This window comes from Oncorhynchus masou, chromosome 21 (genome assembly GCF_036934945.1).
Source record: "Oncorhynchus masou masou isolate Uvic2021 chromosome 21, UVic_Omas_1.1, whole genome shotgun sequence".
NCBI classification, from domain to species: domain Eukaryota; kingdom Metazoa; phylum Chordata; class Actinopteri; order Salmoniformes; family Salmonidae; genus Oncorhynchus; species Oncorhynchus masou.
The window spans coordinates 3,464,804-3,484,940 of NC_088232.1; the positions used below are offsets into that span (position 1 = coordinate 3,464,804).

Consider the following 20,137-nt stretch of genomic DNA (forward strand, 5'->3'; position numbering starts at 1 on the left):
AAATGACTTAAATGTAAATGTAAGAATAACTGGGTAAATGTCACCTTGTTTAAAAAAAATCTGGCCTAGATTTTAGTTCCAATGTAGTCTACAATATCAATAAAGCCTTATTGCATTGCATTTCAAAGCAAACGTTCATTTACCGAGGCAAGGCCTACTTAAGTAGAGTTTGCCATATTTTTCTTGTTGAGTGGGTCAAAATCAAGGATGTTTTCATTTCTACGTAAAGGACATAATGATAAACCAGGCGGTAAAATGTTCCTCTAGGCTTTCTTAAAGCACTAATTCATCCCCTCAATGTGATTATTTACCTCTGATTAAGATAATTATGATTAAACGAATCGATTACAAATCAAAAACCCGTTACAAATCATTCTGAAAAACAAACATAATCGGTTGTCATAGTAATTATAATTATGTCTCACCGCTTTGATGGCTCGGGATTACAAATGTGTGTGTTTTATAATTACACAGCGCTCACCTCTGCCTTTTATTAACGCACCTTGACTTTTTACAATGTAGTAATGTGTGAAAACAAGGACGTCAATAAAGCAAATCACTCTGCAGTCCGGCGCCGATAAGAGGGAAAATTACCCTGGTAATTGCACGATTAATCACGCGCCATTTTATGTTTTTCAGTCGGCAGACACCGAGGCACTATACCACCAGTGCTCATAGGCACAGGAGCAAAACATGGTACATAAGCGACGCTGGACTTGTACAAATCACAAACAAGCAAAACGTCCATGCTTCATTAAGCTATAATGAAGAGGCGGCATGCAGGCACAACACAGAGCAGCTATAGGCCTACAGAAATTAGATCATTTGAATGATCTTAAAACCCCACGTATATAACGGATAGCTTACATTAAAAACTAGAGCTGAATAATTACTTCACATATAAAAAAGAAAAATGCCAGATTGATTTATAAGCAACACATCTTGAACACATGCCCATAGTATTTATTTCTTACTAAAAGTGTATAAACATAATGCATGATTATCTGTCTGTGTGTGTGTCTCTATACGTGTAAACCTGCACCGTTGTGTGTGTAGTATGCCTCGCATGTCCCAGTCTGTGATGAAGGTGGATACCTCCAAACAATAGGCGCTAGGTAGAATACAAAAATACATCTCTTCGGCCTCTCCCCTTTCTCTCCTGATACGTTTCTCTCAGCAATATTACCCTCAGAGATCAAACAGCTTGACATTGGCGAAATGTGCGCTGTTTAGAAGCCTATAGAAGCCCTGCCCTGATTGGTTGGCTGGCAACGGCTGTGGTAATGTTATGACCAGGTAATTGCAGACCTTGGACAGATGCATTAACCAGGCTCAGTGACTGGAGCCACTGGATATTATTTTAGCCTGAGGGCCAAAGGAACCTGGAAGAACTGGGCCCTTAGAGAGGCTGAGGGCTGGACCTCGGAGGCTCCAGAAGGGCCCGGTACCCTGGCTCTGGTGCCCTCCATACCCACAGAGGGCTGCTCCCAACCGAGGATCTCGTTGGATCTCTGGGTCTCCCTCCTGGTGCTTTGAAGCAGGGGGCATTGGAGTTGATGAGCTCTTGTGGAGAGAGTGGGGACATTGGCACCCACCCTACTACAACTAACGCCATTCATAACAACTCTCACAACATGTGGTTGACCACTCTGTTGGTCTGTGTTTGACTGTGCCACCCCATCTGTGTATTGGATGTACACACCTTATGGTAGCTTTCCCACCCTTGCTTTAATATGCCAGGGTACTCTGCCTTTATACTGCATACTTTGGACAATTAATGAAGGTCATATCCCCCCTTTCCCCCCAACCTATTGCCTCTTCATTCAGTACAGAAACTTGCCCCTCGCGAGGCCAGAAAACAGCGTTAACCGAAGATTGTGTTTCAGTGGTTTCCATCACATTTCCTGTCGGATCTTTTAGAGGAACCCCTAGCTGGAAACCAGCCCAGCAGATCCTGTTTAGATTTGACGCGTGATACAATGTAACTCTTATGGAATTCACTGGTTTGCGTCCCAAATGTCACCCTATTTCCTACACAGTGTGCTACTTTTATCCAGAGCCCTATGGGTCCTGGTCAAAAGTAGTGCACTATGTAGGGAATAGGATACATTTTAAGACATAGACACTGAGGTGAGAAACAAGCGGGCTTTCTGTAAATTAAACCTTTATGGGTTATTATATAGATTACGCTCCTATGCCTTGTGGGCTTTTAATGTTCAATAGCATAGCCAGTAAAGCCTGGGCCACACTTCCTGAGATGCACTCAGGATCTAATAACACTGTCATAGTGCTGCTGAATGGCCTGGTGTTGTACAGCAGTATGTCAGAAGAGAGCCTTTGAATAAGTTGACCCTCGCCATCCGGAAAGGAACTTCCTCCTTCCATAAAAGCTTATTGCCAAATTTACAGCAGAGTTCATTTCCAAATGTTGGAAATGTACTCCAGTGTGTTATAATGTGTGGGCTATGTTGGACAAATGAGTGAATATTTTGGTGTATTATTTTCTATCCCATTCTATCCAATTCTATTCCATTCCAGCCCATTCTATTCTATATCTCTCAGTGCCAATCTAGTAACAGTAGCAGCGCAGCGATTGCGATATGATGGGGATGTATAAGCAGATAGATTAAAGCAGTAGTTCCACCCAACAGCTCAACAGCCTATAGACTGATCACTGATCTCCCCTCCTTGTAATCTGACAAGTGTCAGACACCCCAGCCTGTCATGTCTAGGCAGGGCGGCTCTCCCTAGTATATCTTTATGTCGTTTGGGGGAGGGGAGGCAGTAATGTAATGTAAGTTGTCAGAGAGATATGGTCTCAGGACAAAAACATCCCATAAAACATATCCCCACCACTTACATCACCTAACGGCTTATTCAGGATTCGCCTTAGAATCAGGAACTCACCTTTAGGTATTCGACTCAGAAACGAGAACCATAAGGAGAGAGAACGGACTGCAACAGTAAACTAGGTTATGTACATGGCTATGCCAGCACTGTCCTGGTGCTGAAAATGATTGTCATGTCATATTCGCAGCCATATTCCTTCCCAATGAATCCCAATGTACCGTCGAGTGCCAGACCGAGGTTTTGAAAAGTACTCTTTCCAATAGGATATGAAGTTTCCTTTCTTCTTCCCTGTATGAAACAGAAGACAACTGTTCCCTAACTCCCCTTCATCAGAGCATAGCCATGACAGGACAGGTATAGAGAATCAGCCTATGAGCCGTGTCTGTGATGGGATGTCTATGATAGGTATAGAGACTTGGTCACTGATCGCTCCCCACAGCTGGACAACAGCTGGCCAGAGCTGTTGGATGTCCAGAAGACTCTCTGTCCACTTCAGAAAATAAGGGACACTTTAGGCTGCAGGATAGGAGACACAGAGAGAGAAAGAGAGAGTGTGTGTGTGTGTGTGTGTGTGTGTGTGTGTGTGTGTGTGTGTGTGTGTGTGTGTGTGTGTGTGTGTGTACGGGGATATGGAGAGAATGACCCTGTTTGCAGATGGGGCTATGTTTAGGGTGTATATACTTATGGTATATACTGGACTTATATTATACAATTAGTTGCTTCACTGGCTTGGCTTCATAGCCAGTATAGTGTACAGAGGCTACACCTGGACATATTGTAATTCATTATGAGAACATACATGTATTTACATTATAATTAGAAGATTTCAGATTTTTGCTAAATTTTTAAACCATTTTGTTTTTGGGATGGACTGTGACATTAGTATCAACTGCAACCAACTTGCTGCTGCTCTGTCAGGTCAGAAAAAGGGTAGGATATTGTTTTAATCTTCCCCACCCAACAACAATATGTATCCATGTAACCATATAGCAAATGTTGGATTCGTTCATTTATATAAATAAACATTCAGTGGGCTACAATACTCCTCCATCTTCTTTGAAAGGACTTCCCATGCTTGACATAACGGCCATAAAAATCAAGTCCTTGTGCGTCTTTCATTTGTTACCTTAAGTACAAAATAAGGCAGCCCATTTTCAATTAGAAGGCCACCTGGAGATGACAAAACTAAAGTCCGTTATCTCCTTGTACAGTTTCTTGATCACATCAAATGTGACATTTAAGCGGACTAACAAGCAATTATATCAGGTAATCATATCAGTATAATATTGTGTCATGATTATTTATGATATGGCCAATAAGGCTACTTGATACGTGCTAGGGGAAATATTGTTTGTGATAATGTTTCTGCTTTTAATTTATTTACGTGAACTGACGTATTTCACGAGGATAATAGAATGTATTTCTGAAATATTTTCATCATAGAAAATGATGTTGAAAGAATGATCATAAGGACATCTCGTTATATATCCCGTAAATTGCTTTATTCCCTACAACCAATATACTTTGTTGAAGTATTGAGAACTTATTAGATACATCTTATAACGATGCTATTGCAAATAATTATATTATTATCATGCTATGTAACTCCCTAAAATAATCGCAATTCGATGCTTTTTCGATAGGAAATAGAGTTCTCAAGAGCACTAAAGAAGTCCCGGAGACAGAGGGCAGCTACAAGCACCATCATTGCGAGACTACCGATGGGTAATTAATTTCTTTCAAAGGACTACCCCTAGTTAACGTGTTTTCTTGAAATTATCTTCATCATCATTTTCAAGTGTATTCATACGCTTTTAAAACCTCTGACACATCCCCTTGTGCGCAGGGTTGTTATGGGGCCGAGTGGATCCAACCAAAACTTCCGTAACGTAATCAGTGCACGTTTGCAGTCAGATGGAGTTATTGGCATGCTTTTGAAACAAACTGCAGACAATATAGGCCTATACTCATGGATCAAATCGGTAAACAAAACAAACACTCAAAACTCCTGCCTTTCTATAACTGCTGTCTGTTGACATCACAATATTTCAATGTCACATTGATTGAGATCTATTTTAGGACATAAAAAAGAGCAGAAAATCATTAAAAACCCAATAATCCTAAACCATAAATTGTAAAATTACACCAAAAAAGAAAAAAGGCTATGGGAACCGAATTTCCAATTTCCAAGAGCGTTGGGTTTGGGCTTTGAATTGGGAGGTGCGGTTTCAGATTGTTAAGAACATCCCCAACTTTGGCATCTGCTTGACATTTGGACCCGAGGAAGCCTTGCGTGAGAGTAACGCCAATAATAAAGATGCCAAAGCACATTTAAAACTTTGGGTAGAAAACATTATTGGTGGTTGCATACCAAAATAATGAAAGGAGATGCATGCGGTGCCATTTCCCCCCTCTTGCCTCTTTTCAAACTGTGATGTCATGGATAGTATTGCAAAAATGCCGGTTGCTGTGTTTCGGATGAACACAATTAGACCGGCATGATCACGTTTAGAGTTTGATGGTCAGTTCGCCAAAGTGTACGAGAACATTGAAAGTAGGCCCATCATGCTGGCGTCAACTAGACGAAATAGTCGATAGGCCTATTTCCAGAATCTAAATATTCGTATCCTTCCCTATTCTTCTTCTTTACATTTCTTGTTGTTGTTTTTTTTTTTTGGGGGGGGGGGGGGTCCTATTAGACTATAGTAATGACAATGATATTTTATATTACTTTTATTATACCTGTGCAGTATATGCCTGGCTTCTTTCAGATTAGCATCCGTTTTTGATTTACATGACCAAAAGTCTGGTAACTGGAACTCCACATTCGCCGTAACCTATCCAGAAAGATATTATACGTTTGCTAAAAGAAAATCGTAAACTTAGGTAGAGTTTATCTTGAACTCTCAAACTGCATTTTGTATATGGCCTATTCTGAAGGTTAAATTTAGAATAGGCCTACTGTTCCTCAATAATATACAATATGAATGTTGGTAAATGTTATATTACAATTATTATTATTAGTAAGTAAGTAAGTACAGCGTAGTTTTATAATGTAGGCTAGGCTAAGGGTTCGAAGCCTACTCACATCTCCCCGGGTTTCATCCAGAGACTGCGCGTCCCAGCAGCGACAGCGTGGCGTCCCGCTCCCTCAGCAGGTAGTTGTGTTGACAAACTGCAGAATATGGAGAGCCGTAAGGACTTCATCAATCATTCCAAATGAAAGGCAACCTTGGTGTCAGCCACACCGAAAAAAATGTTACCTGTATAAACAGCATCAACTATCGGAAACCCTGATTAGGCTATGGGAACAGAGTAGAATCAAATACAGCCTGTTCATTGGAAGGTAGAAAAAAACATATAATTTCATCATACATTTCAGTTTCAAATACACCTAGACTAAATTAAATGAACGGTATGGCCCAATAAATGAACATGTATGAGCTAGGCTAATAAATTGCGTAATAAATAAAAGTAAAAAATAGTGCAGAATAATAAACAATCACAATTTCCATTTAATGTTGCAAATGACTACAAAGTGCATAAAGAATAATAATAAGACACCTACATATTAATGTTGCATGTACAATTTTATGGTCAGTGTCAGTCCTTATTTTCATATCTTTTGTCCCATCCTTCCTCCCTATGCGCGTAAGTCGATTGTTTGGCACACATCTTCACCGACTGATTTACAGGGTCAACTCGTGCGTTATCGCTTTACTCAAGTTAAGAATCTGCCTTATCAGAAAGTAATTTATGTTAGTCAATTAAACACGACGATTCCTATGAAATAATGTAACTTGTATGTAGGATTTTATTAAATAGTATTGCTTTTATATAATAAGAGTAATGGAAGGCGCTTGGAGCTCCTTTTGGCACAGCTGTAGATTTAGGTCCTCAATGTAGAATAACCCCATGGTTGTTGCAACAATGAAAGGTAGGCTATTAATCATATCTTAATTAGTACGAACATGTGTTTTACTGAAAAAGCTGGTACTAAATGAATGATTAAGCCAATGGATCGTATCATCTAAAGTAGGTTACCAACCAGTCAATCATGAACCAGTTCTCCATCCAATTTAGCATTGCTATGTTTTTTTCATAGGCCCTGAATTGAGTCTGAGGAAGTCAGATACAGTTGAGTTATATATTCTCCCTCCTTGACATGGTCCCTTGTCTCCCCGCGCTATGGAGAGCTAAAAAGGGGTCAGGGTACACATTGCATCACCACTCTCTAAACCTTCTCAGATTGACCCCTCTCCCATGCAGCTCCAAGGGCCCTGTATCTCTCTGCTGAGGGCCCCTGTGATGCTCGCTCTTTTCATTTACAGCACATTAAGCACACTCTGCTAGAGGTCGAGGGTCATGTTGTGTCTGGAGTCGATTTACTCCAGTCTATCTATACACTGACAGGCTCAGATGAACTCTATGGTTAATATATACACTATGGATCGGGGATTTGAAATGTCGTTTGGTAGTTTTGAGAGCAGTGTTTGAGAGGTGTATATAGGGGACTTAATTCGTAAATATAGGGTACATAGTCAAAGGGTGAATCCGTAATGGTCACGATCTTGAATATCAAAACATTATGATCACTGTAGAAATAGTCACAGCTCAACACAAGGGGAATATTTTCTCAGTTTTATTTGTATACAATCTAGACATGTTTTATTTTCAGTGTTGTCATTCAGCAACCTATCTCAGATGTAAATGATTTTTGTTAGGCTGTTGAAACAGGAATCGTCTATAAAAATCTCAATCCATAAATCCACACCGGAAACTAAAATGTACATGGAATTGAAGAAAAGGAAAAGTCTGTACTGTCATTTGCTGCTGTTAAACTAAGTGTAATTAACATTTCATAAATATTACAATAATAATCTCAAATCACTTAAATTTAAATTCATCATGGAAGTGGAAAACATTAACTGTGCAAAGACTCAGTTTTCTGCATGCAGTCCAGTGCTCATACAAAATGTCAGTGCAAAAACAGGTCTACTTATGCAATATTTTTTTGTTTTGTTAAAATACATAAAAATAAAATATTTTTTTAAATATAAATCTCTATACATGTGCAAATAAAATAAAATCTGGGTTTTAATCAATTGTATGCAATAATTTACCACAGTAGTTATTCTGCTCAGGTTCATATGCCAGTTTGGTTGGCATTTTCAACATTTTGTTTATTGGCACTATAACTAATAATAAAGACTGCATGGCTAAGACAACAGATAGAAAACAAACAGTCCTTCAGATATGTGAGAACTAAAGTGTGATATATATATATATATGGGATTCAGAAGACAGCAGTGTGGAGAGAAAACACCCCCTGGTTAAAGTGCTCACTCGTTAGTAATCATTAAAAAGAAACAATCTTGTAGTCCTGGGTCACATGCAATCTACTGAACACTGCATATAGAAAAATCACAAATAGAGGGGACATGATTCCTTATTCTACATGTCAGAGACGTATGTCTGATCTAGATGACATATTTCTGGACATTTGAAGCAAATAGAATCAAGCCCTTAGAGTCACTGGGGAGAGTTAGGGAGAGAAAGAGTGAGAGGTTGCAGTCATAGAAGAGAGATTGACAGGAAGATTTAAAACATGATAGAGGCATCAGTCCAGAGTCACACACACAAAACAAATCACAAGATAAATGTAGTCCACAAAGGATGGTGGGAAAGATTAACGTTCATATCTGTGGTTTCACTTAGGCTGTTTACATAGGCAGCCCAATTCTAATCTTTTTTTCCCTACACTAATTGGTCTTTTGACAAATCAGATCTAGATGTGAATAGATCGGATTTGATTGGTCCAAAGACCAATAAGTGGAAGAAAATGTAATCAGAATTGGGCTGCCTGTGTCAACACAGGCATCGGTGCTAGAGTCAGTGCCTGAATGTGTCCCAAATGCCACCCTATTCCCTATACAGTGCACTGCTTATGACCCAAGCCTTATGGGCCTTGTTCAACTGTAGTGCAACACATCGGCAATAGGATGACATTTGATATCCAGCCTGTTTTGAAGGGGTAGAATGCCTGTCAACACAAAAGGATAAAGTAACAGATACACTAACAACTTCATTTATCAACATTACCTATCCCAGCTTGGGCCGAGGTAAAAACTCACTGAACAATTGTCCTCAACTCTGAAACCTATTTTTCCATCAGCAATCAAGAGCTGTATTACCAGTGTTGTGTTCATTAGGCGCCAAATAGAAGAAAATGGATTGCAACATTGAGAAACTAATTGGACTTGTCCAATAAGAAACATTTGTCTTCCGTAGGCGAAAAACGTTTTCAATTTTGCACACTAATTAATACGACCCAGCTGAGATGCATGTAGATGAGTTCACATTACAAACTCAAAATTGGACTCTCTGAGATTCCCATGGACATTCGAGTCATCCACACACATCAATTCAGAGTATGACCCTTGGCAATTACTTTACAGCTCATAAAATACTTTGGAATGGACGCAAATAGTCCTTTGAAGTTCACTACTAAAAATAAAAGGATTCCATGTTGTAAATGTGGTTGGATTAATTGTTGTTGTGCCTCTTGGAAATTCATATTCATTCCATCCAATTTAATCCAGCTCACAAAATTAAGGACAAAAATACAGTGGAGTTTCTACCAGCCCATTAGTCATTATTTAAGTTCCTCTAATCGTAAAAAAACATTCCAACAAAAACAACATTCATTTAAAAAAAGAAAACCAGAATATTAAACTCAAAACTCATAGTTAGAGTAATTCACAAAACATAATGTGAACCACAACTGCTAATTGTTGTTGTAATAATATTCAGTTCTTGTTCATAGCATATGTTTAACTTCTTCCTGACTTCGTTAACATACTGGAGCTACACTTTTGCGTGGTTAAGCTGGAAGTAGTTGGTTATATGTTCGTATGCTACTTGTGTGCTGGATATACGTCTAGCCTGTTTTAGGCCTCGTCACTTCAGGTGGGCGGGCCAAATCTCTATGCTACTTGGTCTCCATTGGCTCTACAGCCGGAGAACAGATCGCCTCCCACCCAGTATGGAAACAAGCATCATTGCTAGCAGTACAGGAACCTATATTTAGAATGACCAGCAACAACTATTGTCCAAAGTAGTATCCTATATCAGTGCAATCACTGGTTCGTGTATTCACCGACTTCCACTCCTCATCACTTCCCGGTTAGGCCGCCACGTGGCCGATGAGATAGATGTTGTCGTAAAGATGGCCGACAAAGTCCTCGCTGATGTTCTGGGCAGCGTGGCGCGTGTTGCGGATGAACTCGCGTTTGGACATCTTGTTCTTGACGTGCGGGCTGGTCAAGTCTATAGACAGCAGGATGAGCGAGTAGCAGAGCACATACACCGCATCTGGAGAGGAGAGATGGACAGAATGTGAGACAGGTCAAACAAGTCCCAGCATCCAAAGATAAAGTTGTATATCGAGCTTTGGGGGTGGCAGCTAGCCTAGCAGTTAAGAGCATTGGGCCAGTAAAAATAAATAAATATAAATAAAAGTGATGGTGTTCACCTAAAAAACTAGTTTAGACTTAAGATCAATAATGGTGATGGGGCACACACGCCAACAAAATAGATATTTTTTTTATCTTGCTTAGTAATATACATGTATTCAATATATTAGCCAGCCCCAATGTTTTAGTTGATGTCTTTCTCAGTCCAACAATACTTTCTCTGTTCATTGTGTGGTCATCACTTGGCCGAGAGGGTGGGTGGGAGTTTAAGAATAAACGACAGGGAGACAGAGCGAAGGGATGACCAGAAAAGAGCATCAGAACAAGAGAAGGGCTGATAGAAAAATAGTTTCATAATGACGTGTCTTCAGAAAAAAAGAAGAAGCATATTCTGAAGTGTGAATAGTAGTCCTTTAAGACAAGACGCATAACAGGGAAGGAAAGAGACATGTCTACTCATATTCTCAGACCTTACAGTGTGGGTATCAACCCTGGTTCTGGGCAGACTAAGAGGGATTGAACAGGGGGTCTCTTTAGAGTGGGAGAGAGCGAGAGAAAGTGTGAGAGCGTACAATCGCCGCTCCTCCTTTACTGCTCTGCCAATTCTATCGCCAGTAAGTTTATAATAAATCAGCCGGCTTCTCCTCCAGGACGACCGAGAACCACGCCAGATGTTATCACAACGCCGTCCTGTGATTGGCTGGAGCGCTGCCCTCACTCTCCTAACACTTTAAGCCTGTGGGATTATTGTGGCTTTAGGGACCAATGACAGTGTTAGTACAAAGATTTCTCACACATTTGATTCATTCAACAAGGACTGGACAACTTGGGTCAAGTGCAACACCAGAGCCCTTAGTAAATTAGAGACATTGTGAGGAGATCAACAGATGAGAGAAGACCTAAAGCCTGTGGGATTTGTTGAGCATGGACCCAGAGTTGGGAGTTGTTCGACTGTGGCAGAAACTGGCAGGTGGTTGCAAGCGCTGTCAACAGAACAGGCCAGACAGACAGACACAGATGCATGATGTCAGGTGTTTACAGTGAAATCACCGATTCCTTTTATCTCCTAGTGAAGTAAAGGGCCTTTTACAGTACTTGTGTCTTCTTGGGCTTGGTCCTCTAAAGCGGACCTACGTCTTGACTGGTTGAATCCATCTGTTGCCAGTACTACAACATTCACTTACCATGGCCGCGGGAATTATCAGGTGCTGAAGCACCCCCTGATCAATCTGAATTAATATATAGTACCAGTAAAAAGTTTGGACACACCTTCTCATTCAAGCGTTTTTCTTTATTTTTACTATTTTCTACATTGTAGAATGATAGTGAGGACATCAAAACTATGAAATAACACACATGGAATCACGTAGTAACCAAAAAAAATCGAAATATATTTTAGATTCTTCAAAGCCTTTGCCTTGATGACAGCTTTGCATTCTCAACCAGCTTCATGAGGTAGTCACCTGGAATGCTTTTCCAAGAGTCTTGAAGGAGTTTCCACATATGCTGAGCACTCGTTGGCTGCTTTTCCTTCACTCTGCGGTCCAACTCATCCCAAACCAACTCACTTGGGTTGAGGTCGGGCGATTGTGGAGGCCAGGTCATCTGATGCGGCACTCCATCACTCTCCTGCTTGGTCAAATAGCCCTTACAAAGCATGGAGGTGTGTTTTGGGTCATTGTCCTGTTGAAAAACAAATGATAGTCCCACTAAGCCCAAACCAGATGGGATGGCGTATCGCTGCAGAATGCTGTGGTAGCCATGCTGGTTAAGTGGTGTCCTTTAGTATTGGTTTCTTTGCAGCGATTCGACCATGAAGGCTTGATTGACGCAGTCTCCTCTGAACAGTTGATGTTGAGATGTGTCTGTTACTTGAACTCTGAAGAATTTATTTAGGCTACAATTTCTGAGGCTGATAACTCTAATGAACTTTATTCTCTGCAGCAGAGGTAATTTTGGGTCCTCATGAAAGCCAGTTTCATCATTGCGCTTGATGGTGTTTGCAACTGCACTTGAAGAAACTTTAAAAGTTCTTGACATTTTCCAGAATTGACTGACCTTCAGGTCTTAAAATTCTTGCCATAATATGGACTTGGTTGTTTCCAGTGGTCTTCCGGGCCTTTTGGTGTTCCTGAGCTCACCAATGTGTTCTTTCTTTTTAAGAATGTACTAAATAGTTGATTTGGCCACATCTAATGTTTCTCTCTGATGGGTTTGTTTTGGTTTTTCAGTCTTCCTGCACTGGCAGTGACAGCTCTTTTGGACTTCATATTGAGGGTTAAGGAGCAACCGATTCCAAATGCAAATGTCACACTTGAAATCAACTCTAGACCTTTTATCTGCTAACCTGTAAATGAACTAATGGTGGAATAACACACACCTGGCCATGGAACAGCTGAGCAGCCAAAATGGAGGGACCATATATAAAAAGTCCTGTAATTCCTACACCGTTCACCCACTTTGGATGTAAATACCCTCAAATTAAAGCTCATATTCATTCTTTAATTTCAACTCCAATATGCTGTTGTAGACAGCTAAAATTATAATAACATGGTCAATGTCCAAATATTTATCGACTGGACTGTATATATTTTTGTATTTTACACCCTTTTTCTCCCCAATTACAATCTTGTCTCGTCGCTGCAACTAGCCAATGGGCGTGGGGAGGCGAAGGTCGAGTCATGTGTCCTCCGAAAAATGACCCAACTAACCGCACTTCTTAACACATGCCCCCTTAACCTGGAAGCCAGCCGCACCAATGTGTCGGAGGAAACACTGTTCAACTGACGACCGAGGTCAACCTGCAGGCGCCTGGCCCGCCACAAGGAGTCGCTAGAGTGCGATGAGCCAATTAAAGCCCCCCACCCCCGGCCAAACTCCCCTAACCCGGACGACACTGGGACAATTGTGTGCCGTTCTATGGGACTCCCGATCACGGCCGGTTGTGATACAGCCCGGGATCAAACACGGGTCTATAGTGACATCTCTAGCGCTCCTTGTGACCCAGCTCTAGCGCTGTGCCACTCAGGAGGCCCATATATTTTTATATAAAAATATACATTTCTCTTACAAAAGTAGTGCGCTGGGCCTTTACTAGTCCTGTATTAGCAGGGCAGACGGCTAGATCATCGGCAAAAAAACAAAACAAAAACCCAGCACCCATTGCAGCACCCACACACATCTTGCCTCCAATTCAACACCTGTCAGGACTACAATTCCCATGAATTAATGTATTACTACAATTCCCTCCACTAAACTAAACATCCTGTAGAACTACAACTCCCTCCGCTCACATAGGCTGAATTAACATAACATGCACCAGAACTACAATCCCCTCCACTCATCCGACTTCCCTAAACACCCTGCAGATTAGAACTGCAACTCCCTGCAGTGCACTGACCTGGGCTGAGACCCACATCCCGGACCAGGACAGGGTTGCAGGCGCAGAAGCGGTGGGAGAACTTGGTGATGAGTGTCTCCAGATATTCTCCCCTCTCCTCTGGGGCGTGGATGTGTCTGAAGAAGTCCCTCAGTGCGTTGGGCAGGAACTGGTTACTGAAGTTGTGCAGCGTGACCAGCTCGTCCAACACATCTCTCCTGCAATGAGAGACAATCCAATAAGAATTTGAAAAAAGCCCAGTGAGAATTCGATGAAGAAAACCCACCTCTCATCTAGGTATACCCTCAGCATCTTCCAGTTGAGCGTGCGAGTGCAGAAGATGAACTTGGCCAGCTCCTTGGGGTGGTCCACCAGTATGCCTTTGGACATGAAGTAATTGATACCCTATTGGAGAGAGAGAGAGAGTGGATCAACATGAAACATACACAGAGAAAGAGGGATTAGAGGGGGAGAGTAGAGAGAAGAGACTCAGACAGCACCATCTCAGTCCATCACACAGTGGGGCTATCACATGCCCTTTAAGTGGCTGGCCATAGTCAGCCTAATCCACTTAGCGATACAGACAGACCAAATAACGCCACTAGGAATGTTCCACAGATTCTAGGGAACCAGGCTTTGACCTGCAGTGACCTCCAAGGCTGTGATGTCTTTCAGAATGCATGCATCAGCAGTAAACAAGTCATTTAGCTGGTAGTCATTTGTCTTCAAGGTGGGCTAAAGTGTGGTGGGTGTGATGTGTACTTACTATTTCTAAAATCATAATTGTTTGGTGGTTTTCATATACTGATGAAGGCTGATCTATGCAGAATCAATAACATACAGTGAAAAAAAGCTAATTGGCCAGTATACATCTAGCCAAATCTTATATATAAGGAACTATTTCCCGGAAACAGATTAAGCCGGGAAGTGGTGCTTTAAAAAGGAGAACGAGGTATTGGGGATAAAAAAGAGATGACTTACCTCCTGATGGTTAGCGTTGAACGTCAGACTGCCTTCATCTAGCATCATGTAGAGTCTTCTATATGAGAAGCCATAGGGAAGCCTTCTATTGTAGATGGAACAGTGACCCCATGTGGACTTACACAAACTAGGGCACAGCCAGAGAGAGACAGAGAGCGAGCAAGTCAGGGAACAAGCGAGCGACAGAGAAAAAGGGAGGACTTGCAATTAGAAACACGATCCCACAGAACCTGGTAAATGGTATACCTACTAGTGGCAAGCACCATTTGAATGATTTGTGGACAATTAAAAACATAGATGAATCTGTAATGGCATATCAGGTCCTGTAGCGCACTTCTCATTGGCCGCATTCACACAGGGAGCCCAATTCTGATATTTTGTCCAATAATTTGTCTTTTGACCAATAACATCAGAACTTTTCACATTTTTTAAAGATGATCTTATTTGGTCAAAATACCAATTAGTGACATTATTTTTGAATAATTCATTCTGAACGCCCTCCAACTATACTCACCCCTGCCTCCCTTCCACAGACCCAGTCAGTCTACTACTCACCCCTGCCTCCCTTCCACAGACCCAGTCAGTCTACTACTCACCCCTGCCTCCCTTCCACAGACCCAGTCAGTCTACTACTCACCCCTGCCTCCCTTCCACAGACCCAGTCAGTCTACTACTCACCCCTGCCTCCCTTCCACAGACCCTGTCAGTCTACTACTCACCCCTGCCTCCCTTCCACAGACCCAGTCAGTCTACTACTCACCCCTGCCTCCCTTCCACAGACCCTGTCAGTCTACTACTCACCCCTGCCTCCCTTCCACAGACCCTGTCAGTCTACTACTCACCCCTGCCTCCCTTCCACAGACCCTGTCAGTCTACTACTCACCCCTGCCAGAGGTACTCGTCGTGGCCCAGGTCCTGCCACACACAGGATGCCAGACAGAGGTCTGTAGCGTTCAGGTAGGACAGGATGGTGATGCTGAGCTCTGGAGGAAGCATCTCCAGGTCTATGAAACCCTGCTGCTCCTTCCCCTGGCGGGCACGCAGCAGCTGGTAGATGTCTGCCCCTTGGCAGTGCTGGGGGTGGCGCCGCGGGTGGGGGTGAGGTGGCAGGTCGCCCACCACGGGGGAGGGGGGAGCCTGGCCTGGGTTAGCCTCCATCTCCATATCCTGGGGATCTCCGTCAAGGCCAGGTCCAGCGTCCCAGTGCTCTCCGTACTCCTGCTGCAGCTGCTGGTTCCTGGCCACCCTCCACAGCCCCTGACCCATCTGCAGGATCTGGTGTATAGGCAAGACAACACAGGCAGCACAGTCTGCATGCGTCACATAGGGAATAGGTTCCCTCAGGAGGAATATCAAACAGAAGTAGCTCAGTGATCTACTTACTAGGCATAAAATTGGGAAATTCCTGGCTATCCAATCTGGCCTTAAATAGCCATGCACTCTTATAATCTCCACCCGGCACAGCCAGAAGAGGATTGGCCACCACTCAGAGCCTGATTCCTCTCTAGGTTTCTTCCTAGGTTCCTGCCTTTCTAGGGAGTTTTTCCTGTGCACACCTGTATTGCTTGCTGTTTGGGGTTTTAGGCTGGGTTTCTGTATAGCCCTCTGTGACATCTGCTAATGTAAATTACATTTGATTGAGCCAAAGTCCTATTTTAACAATCCAATATAAAAACGGAGGCCATCGTGCTACCTTGTTTAAATGTTTGGGAAACTGGATTACTTCCTGGTTACTTTTGTCACTGGCATGGCAACAGCTGATGGTAGGCATATCTATCTTGGAGTTACCCTGCTATGCTGAGTCACTGAAGAGCTCAGCGGTTGTCACAAAATAGAGAAACATCCGTGACGGGTCAATTTAACCTCTATTCAGACCCTAGCTGTTTGTCCGCAGAAACATTTCAATGATTGCCTCTGCTTTCATGTGTCATCTCGCATACATTAGCCCAATCAAATTAAAGCAATTGCTTCCTGAAAGTGCACTCTGGAACAGTCTCTGTAAGGGGTCGAGGCAGATTCTAATGTGTCTTTGCACAACAAGCTATTTCAAAATATACTGAACAAAAATATAAAATGCAACAATTAACGATTTTACTGAGTTACAGTTCATAATGAAATTAGTAAAATTTAATAAATAAATTAGGCCCTAATCTATGGATTTCACATGATTGGGCAGCAGTGCAGCCATGGGTGAGCACAGGCCCACCCACTGGGGAGCCAGACCAGGCCAATCAGAATATGTTTTCCCCCACAAAAGGGCTTTATTACAGACAGAAATACTCCTAAGTTTCTATCCCGCAGGTGAAGAAGCCTGGATGTGGAGGTCCTGGGCTGGCGTGGTTACACGTGGTCTGTGGTTGTACGTACTGCCAAATTCTCAAACAACGTTGGAGGTACAGAAAATAACATTAAATTCTCTGACAACAACTCTGGTGGATATTCCTGCAGTCAGCATGCCAATTGCACGCTCCCTCAAAACTTGAGACATCTGTGTTATTGTGATGTGACAAAAAAGGCATTTATAAAATGTGCAGTTATTGTCCCAAACACAAGGTGCACCTGTGTAATGATCATGCTGTTTAATCATATTCTTGACATGCCACATCTGTCAGGTGGATTAATTATCTTGGCAAAGGATAAATGCTCACTAACAGGGATGTAAACACATTTGTGCACAAAATGTCAAATAAATAAGCTTTTGTGCGTATGGAAAATGTCTGGGATCTACCTGTGTGGCTCAGTCGGTAGAGCATGGCGCTTGCAACGCCAAGCGTCGTGGGTTCAATTCCCACTGGGGCCACCCATATGTAAAAGTAGTGGCCCCAGCCGACTTGTAAGTCGCTTTGGACAAAAGCGTCTGCTAAATGGGATATATTATTATATTATATATATCTTGTATTTCAGCTCATGGAACATGGGACCAACAATTTACATGTTGCGTTTATATTTTGGTTCAGTGTAGTCACTATATGCATCAAGCCTGCTCTCTCCATCTTTACCCTTATAATCCTTTGGCCAGGAACAACTATCTTACCCCTTCCATTTATAGCCATCTAAACCTTTACCCCATCAGACAGGGGACAGTGCAACTGAGGCAAGGCCTAAACCATTTAGCCTGCTATCACTTACCCTCCATCATGCCAGCTATGGCCCTGTTTTTTCTCCAGGAAAAACCCCCCCATCCACAACACAGTATGATGTGGTATTATATTATAAACCAGCCTCAGTTAACCCGCTAGGTGATATGCATTCAACTCTCTCCGACTCTCCTGTCAGTCAGTGGTAGTGAATGGGTTTGTAGCTTAATTTCTAATTCTTGTGTTTTTGTCACGTTTGTTTCCCCTTTTTTTCTCATTTAACTTGCATTGTTCGGAAAGAGCTTGTGAGTAAGCATTTCACTACACCTAGTCGGCATGTGACAAATAACATGTCAGACAGTTTACACTACAGACACTCTTCTCTCTTGTAATAGCATCTTAGAATGGTTCAGAGCTGAATCATAGCCTGGCCCCAGATTTGTTTGTGCCATCTTGCCAATTCCTGTGGTGATTGTTAAGACAGCCCAAACACATCTGGGATCAGGCTAGAATCTTCCATCCCTGTCACTACAGCTGAATCTCAATTCCAGCCTATTTAGCCTAAACACTGCTCGGAATTCCTCACATGTTCTCAATTCTCTGTTTCCCATGTGATGTGGGCATGCTCCTAGGCTGCTTGTCGCTCCATTGCTGCAATGCCATTGCACTTGTTATTCAGAATTCCCTGCTTGCTGCTGGAGCATTATGACTGTAGGCTGCTCAAAAAACACACTGGGGAATGTCTTAATGCTACAATATGTAACTTTTTGGGCAAGCTGACCAAATCCAAAGAAATGTGTGTTCTAGATATGTCAGTCTCATTGAAAGCAAGTCTAAAAAGTGGTAGGTATGTTCTCTGTAAGCTATGTCCATTATTCCCGTTATGTTTATTTTTTTTGCATCTTTTACTTTTGTACACAAGCTTCAAACGGCTGAAAACACACTATTTTTGGATATGGAAAACATATTTCACAGTGGTTTAGATGGTACAATGATTCTCTACACAGATGGATTATTTTGTCACAAACTGAAATTAGGCACACTATTAGAATTCTAGAAACCAGGAAAAGGCAGAGCTATTTCTGCATGTTGCATCTTTAAAGTTGACACGAGTCTACTGGTTATATGGTGAGAGGGTTACTGTAGGTCATAGATGTTTCTAGACATGTAGGTTAAGACTAGGTCTAGATATATAGCCTAAACTGTTTGGATTAGTTCAACTGACCTAAGGGTGTATTTGTTCAAATGTGGATTGATGTCTTACTGTCATACTTATGACAGCCTAGCTTGCTAGTCAATTATTTTAAGCAAATAATTCAGTAGAAAAAAAAGAAGAAAAAACTTGCACTCATTTCAAAGGAGAGAAAGCACAGTGCAATGGTGTGATCACATTGGCTGAATTGATGTATTGCGAATGCACAGGACAGGCATATGGTTGGTCTACATTGGTAGTTGGTTCATGGGGTGGGGCATTCAAATTAGGTGGGTTTGGGGGTGTTTTAACTGAATCTGGTGATCGCAAAATGAGCAACTACCTACAGTGGGTTTTGACTCCTTCGTGATGGAAAAACCGGTGGTAGTCTACCTGTACGGAGAATGTTGTACCCAATGGTCTGTGTATAGTCAATACAGTGACGCACAATACAGATTCTGAGAAATCATTCTGATCAGCTGCCTACTGAATGTACAATCTTTAACAAACTAATGCAAACGTTTCGCTAGTGAGAAGGACATTAATGCATACTAATGCATATTAATGTAGTCATGTAATAAGAAGTCTCTTGGTAAACAGAGGGACCATACTCTGTCAAGCACTAGAGTTATGTGCCCAATCGTCTGTTGACGTTTGTCTAATTCAGTAATTGGATAAACTGTCAAACAAAGTCAGACAGCAGTGGGCTGGAAACACGTTCAGCGTCTTGCTGGAAACAACATCAAACTTGAAGTTATGTTCAGCAATTGATAGATAATGCCACTATCAAGCTAGATTGACCTAAAGCCCTCGCCTTTATTCAATATAATTATACAAGCCAACCAGCCATTGGGGAGGCTCGTCTTGTCAATGACAGACCATCCTAACCAGCGCCACCTACCTGAATTGTATGGAAAATTGTACCGCCGCCGCGACGTATACACAGTCCAGAACGTAAACAACTTCGGTGGGAATAGTTGTGGGTCTTCTACCTGTAACCAGATGCTCCCATCTCCGTTAAATGCTGGCCAAAAACACCCACTCTCGTCGCTGTTGTAGAGAAAAACTGCTCTCAAAGTGACAACAGGCCTAATCTGCCCCTATCACTCAATATAGGGCTTCTTCAACTCCTCATTTCGCCCTCCTCTTTTTACACGCACTGTTGTCTGATTTGACGTTTCGC

The 20,137-nt window shown here is 42.1% G+C and overlaps 1 protein-coding gene across 1 annotated transcript; it reads right to left on the reverse strand.

Moving 5' to 3' along the window:
• Positions 1 to 7,476: 7,476 nt before the first annotated feature.
• Positions 7,477 to 20,132, reverse strand: LOC135507591 (F-box only protein 8-like). Its single transcript, XM_064927131.1, has 6 exons — positions 19,856 to 20,132; positions 15,569 to 15,960; positions 14,686 to 14,812; positions 13,991 to 14,109; positions 13,726 to 13,922; positions 7,477 to 10,224 (listed from the first exon to the last, which is right to left on the reverse strand). Exons 2-6 carry the CDS (start codon positions 15,949 to 15,951, stop codon positions 10,037 to 10,039), a joined length of 1,014 nt encoding a protein of 337 aa, XP_064783203.1. The 5' UTR covers positions 15,952 to 15,960; positions 19,856 to 20,132; the 3' UTR covers positions 7,477 to 10,036.
• Positions 20,133 to 20,137: the final 5 nt, after the last annotated feature.